The 15,326-nt window shown below is 52.1% G+C and overlaps 4 protein-coding genes across 4 annotated transcripts; 3 read left to right on the top strand and 1 right to left on the bottom strand.

The window, feature by feature from the left end:
• Window positions 1–332: 332 nt before the first annotated feature.
• Window positions 333–3,624, top strand: MTR4 (ATP-dependent RNA helicase mtr4; the record flags this gene model as incomplete). Its single annotated transcript, XM_023597601.2, has 2 exons — window positions 333–3,397; window positions 3,444–3,624. 2 exons carry the CDS (start codon window positions 333–335, stop codon window positions 3,622–3,624), a joined length of 3,246 nt encoding a protein of 1,081 aa, XP_023451859.1.
• A 4,612-nt stretch (window positions 3,625–8,236) lies between these two features.
• On the bottom strand, window positions 8,237–11,275 carry RHO25_006803 (uncharacterized protein; the record flags this gene model as incomplete). The annotated part of the gene is made up of 7 exons (XM_065602846.1): window positions 8,237–9,287; window positions 9,343–9,606; window positions 9,662–10,346; window positions 10,395–10,829; window positions 10,886–11,078; window positions 11,133–11,156; window positions 11,210–11,275. 7 exons carry the CDS (start codon window positions 11,273–11,275, stop codon window positions 8,237–8,239), a joined length of 2,718 nt encoding a protein of 905 aa, XP_065458918.1.
• A 1,738-nt stretch (window positions 11,276–13,013) lies between these two features.
• On the top strand, window positions 13,014–13,988 carry RHO25_006802 (uncharacterized protein; the record flags this gene model as incomplete). The annotated part of the gene is made up of 2 exons (XM_065602845.1): window positions 13,014–13,697; window positions 13,743–13,988. The coding sequence occupies 2 exons, from the start codon at window positions 13,014–13,016 to the stop codon at window positions 13,986–13,988; spliced, it is 930 nt and encodes a 309-aa protein (XP_065458917.1).
• A 222-nt stretch (window positions 13,989–14,210) lies between these two features.
• Window positions 14,211–14,904, top strand: RHO25_006801 (uncharacterized protein; the record flags this gene model as incomplete). The annotated part of the gene is made up of 4 exons (XM_023597598.2): window positions 14,211–14,341; window positions 14,398–14,508; window positions 14,560–14,792; window positions 14,849–14,904. The coding sequence occupies 4 exons, from the start codon at window positions 14,211–14,213 to the stop codon at window positions 14,902–14,904; spliced, it is 531 nt and encodes a 176-aa protein (XP_023451858.2).
• Between the last annotated feature and the right edge of the window lie 422 nt (window positions 14,905–15,326).

Raw genomic sequence — 15,326 nt, 5'->3', positions numbered from 1 at the left:
AGTGGTGGTTCACGAGGCCGTGAAGGGCGCCGATGCTGGGCTGAGAGGCGTCCAAAAGGCCATGATCAACAGCGCCTCCTCTCACGTGCTTCCGCCTCACAATACATCTGTTTATAGCATGCAAGTGAAGATCGGAGGAAGAGGAGGATGGGGATGGCGGAGGCTGAGCCAAGCACGAAGGTTCGCGCGGTGGTCTGTTCGGGATGTGCCGTTGCTGGTCTTGGCGGTGCGCTTCAGGACTTTTTCCGATCCAAGATGAAGTGACCTGCAGCACGACATCATTACCTGGCACAGCCAACGGCCCTGCCACACCGACACCAGGCTGCGCGACGATGGACGACGACTTGTTCGACGTGTTCGAGGACAAGCCTCAGGCGGCCAACACCAAAAAGGCCGGCAAGAAGAGGTCACTGAATGGTGATGTCAAGCAGAATGGCGGCGACACGAACATGACCGACGCTTCGAGTGTGTCTCCAGCAGCAGTCGGTTCGAAGACCGACGCGAGAGACTTCGCTGGAGACGCCAATGGCGACACGCCGCAAGGAGACGACACCGATGCCCGCGGGCAGAAGCGACCACGATTGGAGGACGAACCAGAGCCGGTCGTGACAGATGAGTTCGAGACAGAACAGCAGCGCGAGGTCGCGGCGGCGGCAGGGTTACAGGCACAACAAGAGGGCAGTGCCGTGACGATCAAGCATCAAGTGCGCCATCAAGTGTCCCTGCCGCCGGACTGCGAATATGTGCCCATTTCACAACACAAGCGGCCAGAGAATCCGGCGCGCGTTTGGCCCTTCGCCCTCGATCCTTTCCAGGAGGTCTCGATTGCATCCATCGAGCGAAACGAGAGTGTATTGGTCTCGGCACACACTTCAGCAGGAAAGACTGTGGTGGCAGAATATGCGATCGCGCAATGCCTGAAGAACAACCAGCGTGTCATCTACACGAGTCCCATCAAGGCGCTCAGCAACCAGAAGTACCGTGAATTCCAGGCGGAGTTCGGCGATTGTGGGTTGATGACCGGAGATGTCACCATCAACCCTACAGCGACCTGCTTGGTCATGACGACTGAGATTTTGCGATCTATGCTGTACCGCGGCAGCGAGATCATGCGCGAGGTCGCGTGGGTGGTCTTTGACGAGGTACACTACATGAGAGACAAGACACGAGGTGTTGTGTGGGAAGAGACAATCATCCTGCTTCCCGACAAGGTTCGCTACGTCTTCCTGTCCGCCACTATCCCCAACGCCATGCAGTTCGCCGAGTGGATCACCAAGACGCATAATCAACCATGCCACGTGGTGTACACCGACTTCCGACCTACGCCTCTTCAACACTACTTCTTCCCAGCTGGTGCCGACGGCATTCATCTGATTGTCGATGAGAAGGCTGTGTTCAAGGAGGAGAACTTCAACAAGGCTATGGCCGCCATCGCAGAGAAAGCCGGCGACGATGGGTCCGATCCAATGGCGAAGCGCAAAGGCAAGGGCAAAGACAAGAAGACGAATAAGGGAGGCCGCAAAGATGGTCCGACTGACATCTACAAGATCGTCAAGATGATCATGATGAAGAACTACAATCCCGTCATCGTCTTTTCCTTCTCGAAGCGCGAGTGCGAGAACTATGCTCTGCAAATGTCTCAACTGGCGTTCAACGACGAATCTGAAAAGGCGATGGTGTCGAAAGTCTTTGACTCGGCCATCGAGATGTTGTCAGAGGAAGACAAGCAGCTTCCGCAGATTCAGCACATTCTGCCACTTCTCCGTCGTGGTATTGGTATTCACCACTCAGGTCTGCTGCCCATCCTCAAGGAGACCATCGAGATTCTGTTCCAGGAAGGCCTGATCAAGGTCCTGTTTGCGACAGAAACCTTCTCCATTGGTCTCAACATGCCTGCCAAGACAGTCGTGTTCACGTCTGTGCGCAAGTTTGACGGGATTACGCAGCGATGGGTGACACCTTCGGAGTTCATTCAAATGTCTGGCCGTGCTGGTCGTCGTGGTCTTGATGAGCGTGGTATTGTGATCATGATGATCGACGAAAAGATGGACCCACCAGTCGCCAAAGAGATCGTCAAGGGCGAACAAGATAAGCTCAACTCGGCATTCCATCTTGGTTACAACATGATTCTCAATCTGATGCGTGTCGAAGGAATCAGTCCGGAATTCATGTTGGAGCGCTGCTTCTTCCAATTCCAGAATGCAGCATCTGTCTCCGGCCTTGAGAAGCAACTCATTGAGCTTGAGCAGAAGCGTGCAGATGTGATCATCGAGGACGAGCCACAGGTGAAGGAATACTACGATCTCAGGCAGAATCTGGACACTTATTCTGCTGAAATGAAGCAGGTTATTACCCATCCGCAATATCTGTGCAAGTTCTTGCAATCCGGTCGCCTGGTTAAGGTGAAATACAAGAACTACGACTTTGGCTGGGGCGCGGTCGTTAATTTCGTCCGCGTCAAGCCAGGCCGAGGTCAGAACGAAGACGACGTTCAAGCTGGGCAGTCTGTGATCGTCGACGTGCTTCTCAACGTTGCTGCAGACAGTACCTCAGTCCCTTCAAGCCAGCTCAAGGACGATTTGCCACCTGGAGTCCGGCCTTGCGCACCTGGCGAGAAGGGCAAGATGGAAGTCGTACCAGTTATGAACGGCATCATCGACAGCGTGGGTCATCTTCGCGTGTTTCTGCCCAATGATCTTAGAACAACCGAACAACGAAACACCGTACGAAAGGCCCTCGAGGAAGTGGCTCGCCGCTTTCCAGATGGCGTCGCGATTCTCGACCCGATCGAGAATATGGGCATCAACGATGATGGCTTCAAAAAGCTACTGCGCAAGATCGAGGTGCTCGAGCACAAGCTGCTCTCGCATCCGCTTCACAAGAGCGAGAGACTGGACGAACTCTACGACCAGTACGCGTCCAAGATCGCTATTACGAATGAGATCAAAGAGGCGCGAAAGAAGATGTCGGATGCGATGGCTGTTCTTCAGCTCGACGAGTTGAAGAACCGCAAGCGCGTGCTTCGTCGTCTGGGCTTCACCAACGATGCCGATGTCGTTCAGCTGAAGGCCCGTGTCGCTTGCGAGATCTCCACTGGCGATGAGTTGGTGCTTTCCGAGCTGCTTTTCAATCGTTTCTTCAACGAGCTCACGCCAGAGCAATGCGCAGCCACACTTTCAGCATTCATCTTCGAGGAGAAGAGTGATGAGGCCCCAGCACTCAAGGAGGAGCTGGCCAAGGCTTACAGAGAAATCCAGGCACAAGCACGCCAGATCGCCAAGGTCTCGATGGAATGCAAGGTACTAGTGAACGAAGAGGAGTACCTTCAGAGCTTCAAGCACCAGTTAATGGAGGTTGTGCTCTCCTGGTGCAACGGCGCATCTTTCGCCGATATTTGGTGAGTCCTACCTGAGCCCATGCTGTTTCCCGCTAACAATACCTAGCAAAATGACCGATGTCTACGAGGGCTCCCTCATCCGACTTTTCCGCCGCCTCGAAGAACTCCTTCGCCAAATGGCCCAGGCCTCCAAGGTCATGGGCTCCGAGGAACTGGAGAAGAAATTCGAGGGCGCCTTAGGCAAGGTCAGACGCGACATCGTCGCCGCACAGAGTTTGTACTTGTAGAATGCGTATCGGACATACAGGACACTTCAGGACGAGACCACCGGGACTGGATATGGGAAAGAGGCGTTCAACAAAATTGTAGCATGTAGTATTCGAACGATTGCTATCGCCGCGAAAGGCTTTAGCCATGCCGGGCCTGACCTTCGTGCCGGAGAGATTGCTGTGAGCCTTTCGGGGCTTGGTGCGATGCGATCTCGACGATGGTGCCGAGGAGGCTGGCGGGACCTTAGACTGATCTTTGTCTCTTTCGACTTCTGGACGGCCGCAGGCAAATGGTGACATCTTGTATCGAGAGGGCTAACGCGCGGCAGATTCTCCCTTGCCGCATTTGGCGTTCAAATCTACTGGCTTTGCGCATGCTATACGCGCCGTTCGGTTCCAAAAGATACCACACGCAAAATCGATCAGTCGCTGCTGATTCCGAATCAAGCTAGCTCATGCAAGTTGATCCTGCATAGTAAGTTTGACTTTATTTTGCCGCACATACACAGCCTCGCTTGTCCTCTTTAGGCTTGCGCGAACAGTGGCATCTCTGTCTGGGCACTTGGAACCATGAACGAAAGACATCAGCCAAGAAGCCTTCGCCCTCGTGACTGCACCAGCAAAACAAAATCATGAGTACGCTCAACATTTGAACTTCAACACCACGCCTCGCATGATCACGGAGCAACGATATCTCAGACTTGCCCACTAGACCGGACATGTCAGCCACGAATAGATGTACGGGGCTGGTGGGCCTCAATATGAACATCGCAAGCTGATACGAAGAGTGGCATCATGCCCGAGTTCGACATCTGCAGATCCAGCAGACGGGATTCGTCCAGCATGGCTGGATGAGGTCACGATGCCATTGTGCGGCTTCAATTCACAAATCGAAATCCCTCTTTCGAATCTGTCTAGTACGTATCAGCAGTTCTCAACAAAGCCCCAGCGGAATCGTGGAACATGACCTGACAAGACCCTTCAGGCTGCTGCGTTGAAAACACAATCCAAGAGTCAAATGGCTGCTGGATCTATTGTCAGCCTGCAACCACCCCATTTGCTGGCTGCGTTAGCGACTACACGAATTTGACGACGCCTCTTGGCATTGGGTGTAATGAAGCGTTCAGCTCTGGTGCTGCAGTGGGCAAGGCGTATAATATGGGACCGGGTTATGGCCTTGGACTACTACTGTTATACTGTTATGGTGTTACTCGTGGTAGTGTCATGCAAATTCACAGAACTGCGGCCACAAAACAAGTGTCAGCTGTAAGGCAGGGTTTCCGCACAACTAGGAGCAGCAGGCGCGATAAATCGAAGGTATCTACATTGCAGGCACAAGATGAATCGAGTGTCACATTCATTCGTATCTAATGCGTTCGCAATACTGAGGGGGAATTTGTGCCAGAACAATATATTCGTGCTCTCGAGGGTCCAGGGTGAGCCCGAATGCCGCTATGATGCTATTCCGTTCCCATATCTTTACTGCAGGGTCATCCGCCAGTGCTTTACCATTTATCTCCCACAACGTCACACCTTCTTTCTGTTCACGTTGCCATTGCTGGCAAAGTCGTTGCGCAAAGGCCTTGTTCGACGTCAAAGATAGAAAAGGGCTAGGGTCTGGGTGGCCCCACACGAAGTGATTCTCGACACGGATCTGGAAGTTGGCGGTGGTCGTAGGTATCGCCCAGCCTAAATCTGTGGGTACGACTGGATCTCCTCCAAAAATCGAACCACGAGCGCGTAAGCCACTCAGATTGTGGCCGGCGTGAGCTGCCCTCCACAGCTTTGGTGGAGCGCTCTCCTTTGTGACATATGTAAGTGTTGTGGTTCCCAGTAACGGTCGTCCCAAGTCTCCCCTCCGCGCGACGGGCTGGAAATGATTGTAGTCCGAATCTCCACCTATCCGGTGACGTTTCAGTGACAGCAGGCACCAGAGCAATGTCGGAGGAGGAAGGCACCCAGATGCCATCGTCGTAAATTGCTTGCATCTGCTGGGAGCACAGGTAATATCGAGTCGGCGAAGTTAGCACTTGCTCGTGGGGAAACAGGGCGTCTGGACGCGGTGCTGGCGAGCCCATGTTGCAGTAGATGTGTGGCTTAGAAAGCCTGTGGTGGAAGTGCGACGCTGTGACGCCAACACCAGATGACAATGCGATGCACTAGGTGTTCAACAGAGCAACAGATGCCAACACGTTCCGGAGCTGAAAGACCCATGTACGCAGCAGCACGTGAGACGTGCGAGAGGTGCAACCTCAAGCTTGCTGACACTGGCTTCAGCTCAGCGACAAGTGCATATATAGTATGACATCGAAAGCACAATCGTATCGAGGTGCACCTCCAAAACCGCGAATCTGCCCAACTTGTGGACGCGATGCCTTGCACTGCACCAACTTGCCAATTGTATTAGTACTATAACAACCCGAACTTGACGACGCCTCTTGCTATTGGATGTAATAAAGCGTTCAGCTCTGTGTATCAGGCAAGATGTACAGCATAGGTGCGGGTTATAGCCTCGAGCTGTTCTTGGTGTGTTATCCGAAGTAGTGCAATGCGCAAAGCGCAAGATTGATAGTGAAATCTGGACGAAACGCTCTTCACAGAACAGCTCCACTGCGGCATATGTCGAGGTTTGGTCATGTGAAGTCAGCGCAGAGTGTGCGTGCTCGGGACTCGCGAGAGACAGGCAGGACTGACGATCGAGGTACTGGCGGGTTCGCAACATGTCTCTCGCCCTCCGAAATCACTTTCTAAAGAACCTGCCATACCTCAACGATTTCCAGCGGCAGCAAAGCATGCAGTGACTAAAGAAAGAGAGCTCTCCATGGGCACGTTGTGTGGGGTGTGTTTTGAGTCGGCACTCGATGCGACGGAAGCGCTGCCGAAGTGTTGGCCTCCATCAGCGAAAAGCTGGAGCTAGTTAGAACCTTGTCAAAGCAGCCATCTTGCTCTACCACTGGAAACCCATTATTAGACTCCAGAGGATGCACTACAGTACCTGCACAACAATTGGTTGCTGAAACGATTGGTGATCATTGGTCACCGTCATCCTTCGCAAGACCTTCCAGATCTGGTAGGCTAGTCTTCGACATGTGAACTTGAGAATGCCTTGACCAAAGAGGTTTAGCGTGTCTCTCAGCCAATCAGTGAGAATGTCAAAGAAAGTCCGACGAAAAGTTGCGCTCCAACAATGAGCCAATCACATTGGTCTGCTTGAGGGGCGCCAAGAAATGTCTAACTCACGCCAGACGCGACCATTCCAGTGCAAGGCGTAGAATTACATCGCCGCAAAACACCGGACACAACACAGCAACACAACACAGCCATGAGAAATATTGAGCGACAAACGCCGGTCTTTTGACTGACAGATTGGGCTGTTCCCAACATCGGCTGAACGAGGCAATTGGCGCGGTGTCATCATGCGCAGCTCCGCTCGTGTTCGAATTAGGAACAGACAGATTGTAGCAGAAGCTGTGTTCAAGCGACGAGCCGATAAACTACGCTTGCTGATATTGTCACAGCTCTGAGAGTCTTGAGTTTCTTTTGGCTCGTTGTCGAAGCAGCAATCTTGCTCGACAACGAGTGAGGGAAGGCAGACGAGGCGCTGCAGTGGTTGCTTTGCTGCGCGAAGACTCCCGAGTCTTCCACTTTCGAACGACGTAAGGCACTTGTGGTTGCCTTGCTGCATAAATATTCTGCTCCGCGGCCTCGCCACATTTTCGTGCCCACGGTCCTTGGACTCTGCACCATTGAGATTGTTGCACCAACGATTTAGAGCGTAAGAAAACGTCGCTAGTTAGCTCGAAAAATGGCCAACGCGGCACGACTTGACCGTCGCATTGCTAGAGGCCGTGTGTGCACTCAGAGTAGATCTTCACAGTATCGTCAGCACCCGAAGTTGTGAGATTCTGATTTCTGTCCGCCTTTGTGGGGACGGACATGCCACGCTCTGTTAACCTACCTCTTTTGAGACCGCTGTCTTGCCTTACCTTCCAACTCGGCTGCTAGGTTTGTAATTGGGCAGAATCATCTTGGAGCCTCGAACGACGTCGTAGCTTGTCGCGTGCGTGCTTGGCCACTGTCTGCGCGTTGAGATCTGAATATGCACGCCAAGGTACCGCAAGCACAGCCGAGGGTGGAAGGCAAGCGAGATGGTGTCCTTCTCCTCTATTGGCTCGTTCCCAAAGTACGAAGCGTTCTCCGGCTTATGATGAGAACCGCCAGTGATCTGTAGCGAGACTGCGGCTGTTAGTTTCCTCTTTCAAACATACGGAGTATATTTTGCAGCGAACCATCGACGAAATCGCGCAGAGCTATGCACGTGTACTTTGAGACACAGGATTTGCCGGGTAACTCAAACTTCGACAGCAAATGTTGATAGCACGACTGCTGGAACCGTAAATGATGCGTTGGCTGCTTCTAGATTCCTGGCCTGTCACCGGTCCTTGGGCTGGGAAAAGAAGGCGATGAAACTGGGATCGTGACAGGCTCACAGCCCCAACGCCCAGCGCTTGGCCCAGGGCATAAATATTTTCAAGTTGGAACCACGCAGTTGTGCCCGCAATCTATTGGAAATATCTGAAAGGCGTTGGAAGTGTATCTTCAGATCGCCCTCTCATTGGAAAATGTGCGTTCATTTCCACTGCAAATGGATCGTCCGTGTCCCTCTATGCCACTTTTCGTGATCGTCGCGTACATATTGCCCGGTGAAGCATGCACCACACACCGAGCACGAGAAAGGCCTCTCGTCGTTATGAGTGGCAAGGTGCAACTGGAGATCGTATGTACGCGTGAAGACCTTAGAACACAGTTCGCATTGCAATATCGTTCGTGCTCGCGATGTGTCTCCAGATTGCGAGTCTTCTCTCGATCTAGCCGGGGCTTGTACAATCTCCACCGGTCGAGGCACATCCGATCTTAAAGTTGCGAGGTCCTTGAAATCGATTTGCTCGAGTGGGAAGGTATCGTCTGTCGCCATCTGGCCGTGAACCACATCTAGATGGCGCGAGAGTTCTTTCGCAGTGGGGAAGCCAAGGGTTGCATGCAGACATGAGCGATGTGGACAGAGGTGGGATCGCTCGTGCTTGTCGACATGCAATTGCCGATCCTCAGCCCGACTGAAACCCTCGGAGAACCACTTGCAGTAGATGCGCGGACACTTGAACAGACTCGAGCCGTACAAGTGCTCAAGCTGTTCGGTTTGAGGCAAGCGTTCCAAGATATTGCGTATGCGCACCGTTGTCTCAAACAAAGTCAGAGTCTCGACTGCACTATGATCAGTCAAATTGGTCGTCATGAGACTGTGCATGGATGACATTGTGTCCCTGACCCTGTCACAGACATCAAGGTTGGCAATGCTGTCGTACAGCTGTGTGATCCGTTTGGTCGGTTTCGTGCGTTTTCGTGGGTCCTTCCAATGATGGTCAAAAAGCGCTTCGAGGGTCTGTACAAGTGAGCCAGGTAGGCCCTTCCCTCGACTTGCGTCGATCGCGTGTTCTAGATGTGTGGTCCAGCAAGCCATTGCATATTCCAAGAAGCCATAGGTGCCCGCCACCGCATCTGCGTATGCCTGAGATTCAGCGCGTTGTGCAGAAAACAATGGAAGGGCGAGATAGCCAAGACAGAGCTCGGTCATTCTGTGATGCTCGACATCTCGATCCACGTAGCCTTGATCGAGCAAATATCTGCACGAATCAATCAGTAAGCCTCTGCATTGTGTTGTTGTAGCGAATGTCTTACTGCTTAGCACTGTGGTGAACAAAATCGATATCACCGTTAGGCGACTCTTCCAGCAGGGCACCACAGAGTTTTATCAGAGTGACTCTCAGGCATTTCCTTTCCAAATCCACAACTCCCGTCTGGTTATCAATCGAGATTGCGACTTGAATCTCGCGCCACTTGAGGGGTCTGATCGCGCAAGCTACCCAAGACAACAGTCGATGAGCATAACGTTGTGACGGCAGCTTTCCATGCCCTAAGACCCTCCGGGCGACACGGGCGTATCTGCAGCATAGTCAGTTGGGACGACTTGCCAGCGGAACGACTTCAAGACACTCACGCATCACCAATCTCAGCGGGAAAACTATTCAGTTCTGCAAAAAGATCCGCCTGGCTTACCTGCTCGTAAAGATTGTTCATGACTATGTTAGCGAACAAGAACATGCTTTGCGCACGATCTGCTGTCTCTGTCACAAGCCGCCGTGTGTCTTGTCGACTCAGCTTGAACTTGCTTTGAATCTTCTCTCCCCACGACGTGCAGGATGCGCGGATGTCAGCATTGTGAGCTTCACCATATATGCGTATGGCTGGTACGGTCGCAAAGAGCGGTCGTGTGGACGCATCATCTTGGCTGAACATGATGCAACGGCAAGAATTCGGTCCAGATCTGAATTCCTCGCAATGTCTGATCCAGAATTCCACAATGTGTTTCTGCTCTTTTTCGTGGCACTCATTCACCCCGTCGATAACAGCGCGTACCTTGCCAGTGGCATTTAGACAAGTCGTCAGCACCTCTTTAGCCAGCTTCGTCGTCTTGAGGACATTTTCACCTCGTCTTGTTGCGATCTCAAATAGATATAGCAATAACGTGTCGTCTAGTAATGAGAGTTGATGTAAAAGGGAGCGAGCCATGGCCAGAAAGGTATCCTTTTCCGAGTGATCATGCTTGAAGTAGAAGAAGATCGTCATGACATTTGCAAGGGGCAAAGATTCATCCACGATGAGAGAAGCAAGCACGGATTTTCCTGCATATGATTAGCACCCGCGGTGAGGGTAATGACAATCAGCCTCACCTGCGCCAGGTATAGCATTGACCCATAGCAATGGGGTTTCCTCCGCTTGCGAATCATTCCATCTACGATAACGCGGGTCGTCCAGTATCCATTTCCCACTCTCGGGACAGCATTTTCGCACAGCGTGGCCGTGATCCTGATCTGAACCGGCATCCGGAGCGGAAAGCCAGTTAACCACATGCCCGCGGCGCCTGACCACCTCGTCCGCACCAAGCTTTCTAATCGCTTCCTGTGCTTCCAATCTCGTCTGACTGGCTTGCGCCAAAAGCTGCGCCAGGTACGTGTTGGCTTGCGTTATGTGGCATCGAGACTCATTCAATTCTTGGGCCCGAGCTTGGTCCTGGAGTAGCGCTTTGTACTCTCCTAGGGTTGCAACGGATGCGTTCAATTGCACTTCCAGGTGCATCCAAGTGGCTGAGAATAGTTGCTTCCAGGCTGGACTGGGTCAGCAGATTCAACCAGAGGAATTTCGCGAGCTTCACCTTACTCACCGGGCTTTTTGAAATAGCGCAACGCGAGCCTGTGGAATTCGAAGAAATTGTGAAAGAGATGCCCACCAAGATCCCGCTGCTCGGTTCGATCTTCTGATGAGGCTTGCATGTGAATTGGAGCAGGTGTATTCTCTCCCAACCTCTGATATGCTTTCAGCAGACCATTGAACGCTTCAGGGTACGTATGTGTGGCCTAACCGATGTTGGCGGCTTTGAAGAGCGGACGCGCAAATATGAGTGGACTTACCTCCAACAAGAATTTGACAGAAGCCTGAAATGTTTTAGCAAATGCACTTGATAGCCTCGATGGCGCATTGAACAAACCCACATGTATGCCACTACATTCTGAACGTCAAAACAAGAGTCCACGATTCCTTCATATGCGCTCATCGCGTCTAAGAACACACGGAGCCTGCTCATATCCCGCATTGCCCCTGTGGCCCGCTGTTTTTCTTGAATGATCCAGTGAGACATTCAACATCTTTCCGTCGGTTGACTCGAACTCTTGTATCTATACGCTGGATAGTTCGTTGCGCAAAAGCCGCAAAGACTGCTCGAAGATACATTGACCATTGCCGACCCCTTCTCCGATGCTCTGGTGGCTTCTGGGTAACGGTTGCTGTATGGTTTGACTATGTGCTTCGTCGAGATCAACACTTTGCCCTGTATTTCCGGGAGCATAGTCTTTTTCTTTCATGTAAGATCTTGCCCCATGCGTAGCCTTGGATATTCCGAACTCAACATCGAGGTCGTGGAGAGCAAGCATTGAGGCAAGCATCTCGCAGTACTGGCGATCTTCGTAATTCTGACTTCCTATTCTCGCCGAGATGTCGGATGATTTCCAACGCGAGACGAGACATGTGACAGCCGCCTGCTCGAATACTGAATATTTACTGCAATTGTAGTCAGACCACATCATCGAACGGCCTTCTTCGTCAAGCAATCCAAGGAGAGCATAGACTTTGTCCTTGCGTTCACGACATTGATGGTATCGGAAGGCTGTCAATGCCTCATGGAACGGCAATCCTGAGGAAGGAGGCATGGCATTACCAGCATCGGTTCTTCTCGCAAGCCACTTGACGCGATTATGAATGAGTCGAACTGCCGGCTGCCAGCCGTCGCGGATCTCGCCCTCCTGAGCGCTCTGCTCGGCATAGTTTCTAGGTCTCGCAATCTTCCAGCAGTCCCGCCAGCTAGCATCATGGCTTTCGGGGAGGAGCTGCTGAGTGCTTGGCAGCGACACCAGATCAACGAGAGCGGTCAAGTCAAAAATGAAGTCTCCGCAATGTATATCCACCTTCTTACTGAGCAGCAGCTCTTGGACGATCCAGAGTCTTCGCCAGTAAACCCTGGAACAAAGGAAACTTAGCCCAACAAGTGAAGCCGTGTTCCAGGGACAATTTCGGAGCTCAAGGTCTGCCAATTGGTCGCGAAGCGACGCCATATTCGACTCCTGCTCGTGTGGACAGGAACCTAACCACACGACAGTCCTAGACGCATTCCGGTATATCTCTGACATCAACCCGACTTGATTGCTTCGCTCTTCCACATCCCTCTGGTCCAAACATATGGCATCGATGTAGATCGGTGTCCGAAGATCTGAGGCGGCGTTCGATTGTAGGAAGTCAAAGAGGTTTGTGCGAACAGCGAACTGTTGACTGTGTATCGTGATGCACCGTACATCTTGCCTTGATCGAGCCTCGCCCCAGCAGTACGAAAGTGCGGCATATTCGGTGCTTGGTAAGTCTGAGACGTTGCATAAGTCCAAATCAGCTTCACAAGGTATGGCACTGTTGCTGCGATTTGCGAGGCGCAACAATCGTATCTGTGACTTCGATTCTATCCATGAGGGATGTCGAAAGGTGCGGTTGAGGTGGCGGTCTATGTCGTTCTCTACTGTATCATCGAGATTGCCCGAAGCATGTCGCAGGGAGGTTTGTGGGTCTTCGGCCATACTTCACAGCATGCGAGAAGTGCATTGTTGCGAGGCAGGTGGGGGTTGTGAGAGACCGACACATGGTGCGGCCTCTAGGCAGTGCAGCCTCAGCCGCCAGCCTTGTTGCGGCATCCTCCGACCACCTGCATGGTGTTGGCAGCAGAATTTTGGCGCTCAAGGGCAATGAACATCATGAGTGCCATCGGCGAAGATTGTTTGCAGAGTGATGAGGTTGAGGAGGAGCAGGAACAGGTGGGAGGTGATGGGTACCCAGCCAAGCGGCAGCGGCTCGTCCACCCGCGCGATGTCCCTACCAACTCTGTCCCTACGACATCTACAACTTTGGAACGGGCCGCTTCACTAACTGCGCTGTCATCTACTCAGAAGATACTCGCGTACTATTCCACGGTCCAGACTTCGCACGCAGAGTACAATGCCATTCAGCTCGAGAGAGTTGCTGAGGCCGCAAAAGGTCGTGCTATCGAGACCGGCCATCATGAGCTCGCCGATGCGATCCACGAAATCTACGAGAGAAGTCGATTTGACAAGACGCTTCGGGCTCTACTGAATGCCGTCTTGACACGGAGTGCCACGCCGGCACAAGAGGACTTGTTCCAGAACTATTATCGCATTGACCGGAGCAGTACTCGGGCGCCTGCCGGACACAGGGCCGAGACACATCAGGATCAACATACCACGAATGAAAATCAGAATATAGCGACTCAATCGGCCTCATCTGGCTTCGTTAACAATGAGTCGCTTGTACCAGAAGCAGTGATGAGCACCCAGCTGCCAATCACTGCTTCTACGACCACAAATTTGACAGTGATGGAGACAGATCGACCAGCTCCGATAGGTCCTGTCTGCTTTGGAATGGTAAATCATCAGGCTGCAGAATGTCCCAAGCTAATCGTAACGTAGATTCCGCACGTTGCTTGCAAAATGTTACAGCCATCGCAAAGTCTGACTGCACTGATGACGGAGCCGGCCGAGGATTATCAAAGGTTGAACCTCGTCGTGAAGCGCGGGAGATTGATTGTGGGCAACCAATCTTGTCGAGAATTGGCGAACTTGAACTCCAAGGTTACAAATGTGCTACTTGAGATCCTGCAGGCTGACAGCTTGAAATGTGAGATGTTCGTTGGACGTGACCAATTGACGTCTTGATTGAGAAGAGAGGCAACCAGCGGCAGTTCAGCCTTGCTGTACATCGACGTCAACATCTTGGGTCCCATCGCCGCATGCCAGCGGATAGGAGAGCTGCTATCCAGGAATGATGTATATCTACAAGACCCACGATCCGATGATGCGAGGCAATACTTGAATCCACAAGTGTTGGATCTAGACGTTTCTGAAGATGAGATGTTGCTGCATGAGCTGTTCGTAGAGATGACTGCGAAACGGAGCAAAACAGATCAGGGCAGCGACTGGAATACTGCTTTGGACGGCATGGCACAGCACGCGCTGAATGCTAGTGCGGTAGAAGTTGACAACTCGATTGTCACCACGCTGATATTGCCGTATGTTGTCCTTCTTCATCATTGAGCTACCTGAAAGGTAACGGTTGCTTCCATAGGCATCAGGGAGAAGCCCTCGATTTTATGAGTAAACGCGAGCTGGGTCGAGAATTTCTCGAAGATACCATGCAATATTGGGGCCACGACAGAACTGAGAGCGGCATGCCAGTGTAAGTACAACTGGCAGACACATCATGACCGACGTACTCAGAGATCTTCAGATACCGTCATAGGATCACTGCCGACGAGCGAACACAGCCGCAAGCGGAGCCACAAGGCGGCATTCTAGCTGACGAGATGGGACTTGGAAAGACACTGACCGCAATCTCACTCATTGTCAGTTCCATGGACAGAGGCAAGCACTTTGCAAGTCAGTTATCGACGCACAATAGCCCACGAATGCCAACTTCACTGTTGCGCACTAGAGCGACACTGGTCGCAGTTCCTTCTACCCGTGAGTTGGAAATTCTCTACATGCACCCGTTTCGGGAAGCGCTAAACGTTGGGTAGAACTCATGGACTCGTGGTTCAAGCAATTGCAGCAGTATGTTGGTCATAATGTCTGAACTTCCATCGACTAGCATCAGTAGGCATACGCGCCGCGGCAAGCTCAAAGTGGCCCGGTATCACGGCCACGAAAGGGTGCGCAATTGTGAAGAACTTGTCAACCACGACATTGTGATTACCACTTACGGTACGATCGCAAAGGAGCACAGCAGGCCCAGTCGTCAAGTTCTATACCGCATGCATTTTTTTCGAATTGTACTTGATGAAGGTTTGTCATACGGGCTGTTCGCATTCGTGCCTTGCTCACAATGTATAGCGCACATTATCCGAACACGACAGACTCAAATTTTCACCGCGACTACAAAATTGGCAGCGGTCCACCACTGGTGTCTCACAGGCACGCCAATCTCGAACAAAATTGACGACTTGTATTCTCTTTTGAACTTTTGTCGCGTGCCGTTGCTTGGAGACCTATTGGTCT

The sequence above is a fragment of the Cercospora beticola genome, chromosome 4, assembly GCF_033473495.1.
Source record: "Cercospora beticola chromosome 4, complete sequence".
NCBI lineage: Eukaryota > Fungi > Ascomycota > Dothideomycetes > Mycosphaerellales > Mycosphaerellaceae > Cercospora > Cercospora beticola.
Note: the sequence above shows the minus strand (reverse complement) of the source record. Positions and strands in the feature narration are given on the sequence as shown.